The sequence below is a fragment of the Podarcis muralis genome, chromosome 13, assembly GCF_964188315.1.
Source record: "Podarcis muralis chromosome 13, rPodMur119.hap1.1, whole genome shotgun sequence".
NCBI classification, from domain to species: Eukaryota; Metazoa; Chordata; class Lepidosauria; order Squamata; family Lacertidae; genus Podarcis; species Podarcis muralis.
In genome coordinates, this window is record NC_135667.1 from 12,790,677 (window position 1) to 12,798,166 (window position 7,490).

The window sequence follows — 7,490 nt, forward strand, 5'->3', positions numbered from 1 at the left end:
TTTCAGGTAATAGACATCTGCACAGCCTACCTGATCTGGGGGTGCAATCTCGGGCCCTGAATTGGGCTGGCTGAGGGAAACAACTGCCCTGCCTTGCATCAATCCTCACAGCAATTTGGGCGTAGGGCTAATATTTAATTGATGTTTTAAAAATTCTAATTAAAGTTGGGAGAGGTCAGGGAAAGGAGACACACCACCTCCTTCCCACTTTCCAGCTGACAGCAGAGGAGGGTTAAATCCCGTGGGGTGGTAGCCTGAAAAGGATTCTGGATACTACTTTTCAGGGATAAATAGAAATGGCTTTACTAGATATTATGGCCAATGACATAGACATTTGATTTCTTCAGGATTTTTTTCTTATCAGGTGCTCCCTACTGTTCAGCTCAGGCCTCAGCAAAATAATGTAACATTTGGGGGAAAAGATGCAACCCAACAAGCCAGCACTGGAGGCTAAGATAGAGAAGATCTCCACAGCCACCATGTATTTCCCCTTTGTGCTCATGTAGGAAGGAACAAAGGATAACCAAACACTGCAAAAGACCAACATGCTGAAAGTGATGAACTTGGCTTCGTTGAAACTGTCAGGTAATTTCCGGGCAAGGAAAGCCACAGTGAAACTGACCACAGCTAGGAAGCCCATGTAGCCCAAGACACAGTAAAAGAAAGTCACAGTCCCCTCATTGCACTCCAGTACAATTTCTTCAACCACTGACTTCATATCAACATTAGGGAATGGAGGAGAGATCACCAGCCACAGAGTGCAGATGAGTGCTTGGAAAAGGGAGCAGGAAAGGACAATAGAGTTTGCCAGTCCCTTCCCCACCCACTTCCTCATCCGGGATCCTGGTTTTGTGGCCATGAAAGCCAGAACCACAGTGATGGTTTTTGCCAGCACACAAGAAACAGCCACTGAGAAGATGATGCCAAAAGCAGTTTGTCGGAGGAGACACGTCACCTTGTCAGGATATCCGATGAACAGTAATGCAGAAAGGAAGCAAAGCAAGAGGGAGATGAGCAGAGCGTAGGTGAGGTCCCGGTTGTTGGCTTTCACAACAGGAGTGTCCCTGTGCTTCACAAATATTTCTAGTACCAGTGCTGTAATGAAAGCAAAGGAAAGAGCAGAAGAGGCTAAGCTGAGGCCCAGAGGTTCTTCAAAGGACAAGAAAGTTGCACGCTTGGGAAGACATATAGTCTTATTTTTATTCGGATACTTTTCATCTTCACATTCATAGCAGTCGTTCATGTCTGAGAAAGAAAAACATGGTTCTTAATCCCAAAAATATGACCAGCATGCAACTACTCTTCCTCTATTTTTTCATTTCAACATTTGGACCAGTTTTTTAAAAAAATTGAAGTATGTTAATTTGAATATATAATAAAAGTGATTTAAAAAGCATAAAAGGAGTTCCAAACAATAGATACTTAAAATTATGGAACCATGCCCCTTTATCCTATCTGATGTAGAATATTGATTGAGGCAAAATGCAAAAAGGAGGGCCAAAAAGACCCTTCCTGATCTGCAGCCAGAAGCCAACTCAAATTTACCTGTCACTGATTTAGTTGCTCACACTTACTTACTCCTTATTTAAGTAGTGATTGTGTAATTCAGACTTTGCAAATTTCTACATTAGTTGACCAAATCAACACATTTCAACTGTTTTGTGGATTTAAGTATTTCACACGTCTCCAAACCTTATGCCACTATTCCCCAAAGTTTAAGGGCATCAAAATGCATGTTTAAATATGTTACCAGAAAACAAGTGCACACTGAAATATTATTTGTATGGAAAAAATATTTGTCTAAACACATTTTAAGAGAAAATGCAGGGTTAAGTATGTAATAAATCAAACAAATTATGGGCAAACATATGTGAAAGTAACAAGGATTCAGCCAACTGTATCCAAAGTGTCAAAACAGATTTCAAGGACTGCTGTAGAAGATGATTTCAGAAATAAGGACAAATAGTATGCCAAGGTGATGGTGTAATTAAATCCAGGAGTAAATTAAGACAGCATAAAGTGCACCAGATGCAAAATCCATTCAGGAGGAGGGCTGCCGCTGCGTGAGCTGGCTAAAGAGTGTCAGAGAGTAAACAAGCTTTTTAAATAGGATTACACCACCCTTTTCTTTGGCTTAATTTAGGCTGGATTTCCAGATCATGTGACCAAGCAGAATAGCCTTCATGCATTGTATTCTAAGGACACCCCCCACCATGGTCTCAACCCTATATGATATTTCCAGCTGTTACAGAATGCTCATTCTGGCTCATCTGAAAATGCACTTTATACTAATCCTGTTCACCCTGGTGGAGCTTGCTATAGGATTCTTCCTTAATAATAGCATTCAACATCACAAATTATCACACACACACTTTCATTAGGTCCCTGTTCTGCTGGATTTCTAAATATTTCATAAGCTGTAAAAAGGAGCCTTGGTGATTGCATAATTTTATATGCATGTTCTCGATTAGAGGCAAAAAGGTATAAATATATACAGTAAATTTCTTACCCTCCTGGTCTGAAATCTTCCCTTCTGGACATGGGATGCAATCATAGCAGCAAAATGCTTCCCCCTCCTTCACTTTCCTGCAAAAACCAGGGTGGCAGCTCTCAGTACATACAGAATTAGGCTGTGTCTAAAACACAAATGAAAGAGAGAGATGTATAAAATAAGTGGACTCAAAGAAAAGCTAACAAGGGAAGTTGAGCTCTTACCTCTTTTACTGAAATATTTATACCTGCAGGCCATAGTTCTATCTAGGAATATAACAACCAGAGGTTATAGGGATTAGCCTTTTTTTATGGGGCTTATGTAAAAGTCAATGTCACATCATTTTTCTTCCTTGTTAAAGCATAGTCATAAATTTGGGATACAGGCACAGATGTGTGGGGGCCCAAATATTTCAAGTACTATCTAGGTTGGCCCTTTGGGTGTAATTTGTATTTATATTGTTATATGCCACACCAGTCTCCGAGAAGTGAGAGAATATGGGGTGGTTTTCCCAGGAGTTTGATTTTCTTTTAAAGAAGGCCAGTGGAGAGCACAGTCTTTAGTATACATGGCTTTTATTAAACATTTAAATATATAGCTTTATTGTTCTGCAAGCTTCCCTTTATGTGTTCTCCTCTCACTGATGCAAGATCCCAGGATTGGACAGGGAACCAAGGTTTCATCCAGACTGATCCTCCAAACTCATAACAATATATTCAGTACCATCAAAATCTATTTAGAATTCCCTTCTTCAAGTTGTCAATTTATACATTCACTATCAGTGAAACAAGAACCAGTATACAGGCTGTGCATTCAGCTTATAACATTAATTCATAGCTTGTGCTATCTTTCATCCAGTTTTATGAAGACTGACCAATGTACAATGAAAATATTTTTGTATGTTATGTTCAAGCCTTCAAAGTCACAAATGGCTAATGGTAATATCCTACCTGGTTAAACCAATGGTGCCATTTTATGGCTCCCTCCTTGATGGTCAACGCTTGATGTGGAGGAGCCAGGGAATCCACCCCTCCTACCTTCACTCTCTGAAAGGACTGGTTGGAGGAAACGATCCAATTGGTAATATCAAATCCAGCTAGTATCTCCCCATTCTGGTCCAAGGAAATCTTATCCCCTGCGCTGTTGTTAAATGAGATACCCCTCAGAAAATGATGGAGCTGGATTGAAAGAGAAAGTATAGAAAAGGCTTCAATTCAGCAAAGGACAATCATGATTTTTACTATCATGGCACGTTTCCCAATATCCACCTTGGAGGAAAGCAGTTTTTTTTTCATATTTCTATTTTTATATATATATATAAGATGTAAGCAAAGCTTTATTCACATTTTGAAGTTCATTTCAAATTAAAGATTTTAAGATCTCCAGAAGCAAATGCACACAGTCATAAAAACTTTATTAACAAAAAGTAGGAGATCTGTTCATTTTGTTGTCTAAAATATGTAACTTTGCTCTCTATAGACTCTATATGCTATGCTATGTGATATATTATTCCATTTATATGCCAATTTCAGATGTAAATGGGGAATCAGCCCCATGCTCATCTAAGAGGTTGAGCATGATAAAGGCAAAATCTACAAGTTGGCTATATCGTGCTTGGATAGAATTCATTTCTTTTTGTTCTCTTTCAGTATTTCTACCTTAAGTTCAAACAGTTTAAAAGAAGAAATCTAAAACATTTAAATAGCAGTAAAATGAAAGGAGATTAAAGTACATCAATACCCATTTGTCTAGGTAGGCATGCCGGAAAAAAACCATGTTTTAAGCAGGTGCCTAAATAAATACAGTGAAGGTGTCTGTCTGATGTCAATAGGCAGGGAAGTCCAGTAGGCTGAACTTGAACCTAGAAAAGCAGGTGGAGAAGTTCCCATTTGCCTTTATATGCATTTCAAGAGAGATAAAGCAACCATCTCATGCCCAAAGGGTAGTGAATAGAGGAAGTGGTTTGGGGGCAGCTGGGGAAGATTTCAAGAGCACTGCTGCACCCACATTGTTGACCCCTGCTGTGGTTGCATAGGAAAGGTATAAAACCAAAGTTTGCAAATGTATAAAATCAAAGGCTTTTGAAACTCTTTCATCAAGGGTATTCAACCCATTACCTGCCACAGATGTTGATTCTGAAATTCCATTCCTTCCCTGATCATTACTGGTCTGTGTTTGCCTCGGGATGTAGACATGGCATGTAAAGCATGGGCCACAGCATAGACAGCATTGTAGATGTTGTAGCTGTGGCTGGTCATGCTCATTTCAAAGAAAGGACCAGGAAGATTCTCCAGCTTCTCTTGCCCAGTGCAAATATCTCCCTTCACACTGCTAACAACTCGATTTGGAAATACACAGCCAAATGCCTGTTGCCAGAAGTCCAAAATGAAGCCATCTCCTTTTGGGCTGGAAGGGGTTTTGCTCTGGACAAATTGACGAAATCCTGGTGGATCATTTGAGTGAGTTGTGAATGAGAGAACCCCATGGAGTATTTCTGTATCCCAAGTCTGTTGATAGACAAAAGAAGTGAGCTCCACCTGGGCTGTCATAATCCACACTTTACCTTTTGGGGTATTTGAACTTTGTTCCAGTTCTGATAGGTAAGGCAACCATCTAAAAAATGCCAGAGCATAAGATTCTCCATAAAACAAGACTACATTGGCTTTGCTATCATTTATTCTGTCATTTATTTTTGCCCCCAGTTTAAACATAACGTTAATTTCAGTAACATAAGTAGGTTTGTGACTTCTTTCTATGAAGGCGAAACAGATGCCACTCTGGGAAAAAAGGGGAACCACAGTTTGCACAAATCTTTCTGCATTCTCGTCATAGAAAGTCAGGATCCCAATCCATATCCACTGGAAATGCAGAAGCAAAGACAGGATCCCCTTATACTGGTGGGCTTCCTTAGGCACCATCTGGTAGAAGAAAAGGCCTGGGGTTTTATCATTCATCACTGGAGCAGGGCCATATATCAGCTAAACGTAGTTGTGGTAGGAGGAGAAAGAGACAGAAGCAACAATAACTTAGCTTTGTGTATTATGAGCAACTTTGGGGCAATTTCCATTTGGGCCTTCCAGTCCTTGCCATTTGGACTGCCCATGATATTTCTGCTTAGCCAAGTGACAATCACCTGCCAGTCACCTGTTATCATATATCAGGCATTGGCTAGACCTGAAGGGACATCTTAAGTAATAACTTATGTGCTAAAAATACTTTATTTCTTAGCTTGGATCTACCATTAGAAGGGCCCATCTCATTATTTGAAATGTGCACATTTATTAATCCAAATCTACCTGGATGTTCCCATAACTTGACAGAGATATATATATATATCTCACCTGTGGAACCTTATAGATATCCAAGATTGTTGCCACATGAAGGGAAGTTTGGGAGTCCAGTCCCCCAATGATGGCTATCAAGTTTTTCTTGATGTCACAGATGTAGTTGGGGACAAATGTTTCCAGTGTGGATATGAGCAACATTGTGGCATGAGAGGTCCATTTGGCATTGAAATAGCTGTCATAAATGTCGAAGCCTAAAGTGACATTGGGTAAGAGCTGAGGGTTTTCGTTGATCTCCTTTACTGCAAATTGCAAGGCCAGAATGTGCTGGTAATTCTTAGGCACCACACTAAAGACAGAGTTTTACAACTCAGTTGAACCTCATTCTCATTAGTATTATTTATTACTGCAATTATTTAACTTTTTTTTTTACAGGGGAGGAAACTCTTGAGCAGATATCACTACAAGGAATCCTGCTACTTGCTCATAAGGGATGTAGGGGAAAATTATATGGGAGGGGAGCACAGTCTTTAAAATATCCCTGATATACTGGTACATTTTACATTTCTCCCACATCACATCTCTTTTCACCCAAACAGTAATTCTGCCTCTAGGACAAGGGTGGAGAACTGTGGCCCTCCAGATGTTGCTCTACTACAATGTCTATTATTATTGCTGGACATTACTGGCTGGAACTGATGGAGTCCAACAACCAGTGCAAGCCCACAGTTTAGTCACCCTTCCTCTAAATCTCATCACTTCAGTGTCGAAATAAGCAATCAAAATGCAGAAATGAAATTATCCAGTTCTTACTTTAGCTCTTCCAGCAATGTTGGTGGGGGTTTTTCGGTGAAGGCTATTGAAATGGAGACGATGATGCTGTGAGAGGCTATGCCACCAATGATGAGGTCTCCTTCCCAGTGATACCGATGAAGTGGATTGTATGGATCATGGACATGGCATTTAACAATGGGAGACTTGCATATTGCATGAGGCAGTAGAATCAGCAGCAAGACCATTAATGCCACCATCCTTGGTACAGTTTCCCTCTATAAACTAAGATCCCCCTAGTAGTGTTACAGCTTATGAGACTGAAGTAGTCTGACCTAGTTGGCCTTTTAGTCTGCTCATATATCTGAAATCCAGAATGTGAAAACTGGGGGAGGTGGGGGGGGGGGAATAGTGATGACACTGATGGATCTTTGCTGGTTTCTGATTCCCACCTCCAGCTGTGATTTCTGGAGGTAATATATTTTTATTAGCCTCATCCAACATTTTATCCCTCAGATGTTTTGGGCCACGATTCACTGCATTCTAAGCTGGCTGCAGGTGCTGGGGTTGTAATCCCAAACAGTCCAAGGGCACCAATCTTTTATAGGCTCAATTATAGTACCTTTCACAGACTTTCTCATTAGCTTTGATAGTGTACTGTGCAATACCATGAGGTGCTTTGACAAGTGGGAACTTTAATTACAGTTCTTTTGATAATTAATGGGAAGATAGTCACTTGTGTGTCTTTCTTAACAGAAGTTTTTATTTCCTCTTAGCTGCATGAGATTTTGACTTACAATGATAAACAACAAGAAAAAAAATCACTGGAAATCATAGCACCAGCTTATTGAAATTCTGACATGGAAAGAAGAAACCTAGGGAGAGGAGGAGCTTTCAACTACTTACAATGCATTCAAATTCAAATGGTCTTTAAGGTGCTACTG

The 7,490-nt window shown here is 40.1% G+C and overlaps 1 protein-coding gene across 1 annotated transcript; it reads right to left on the reverse strand.

The window, feature by feature from the left end:
- Positions 1 to 343: 343 nt before the first annotated feature.
- Positions 344 to 6,806, reverse strand: LOC114583352 (vomeronasal type-2 receptor 26-like). Its single transcript, XM_077918075.1, has 5 exons — positions 6,589 to 6,806; positions 5,833 to 6,124; positions 3,442 to 3,669; positions 2,510 to 2,636; positions 344 to 1,245 (listed from the first exon to the last, which is right to left on the reverse strand). The coding sequence occupies exons 1-5, from the start codon at positions 6,804 to 6,806 to the stop codon at positions 344 to 346; spliced, it is 1,767 nt and encodes a 588-aa protein (XP_077774201.1).
- Between the last annotated feature and the right edge of the window lie 684 nt (positions 6,807 to 7,490).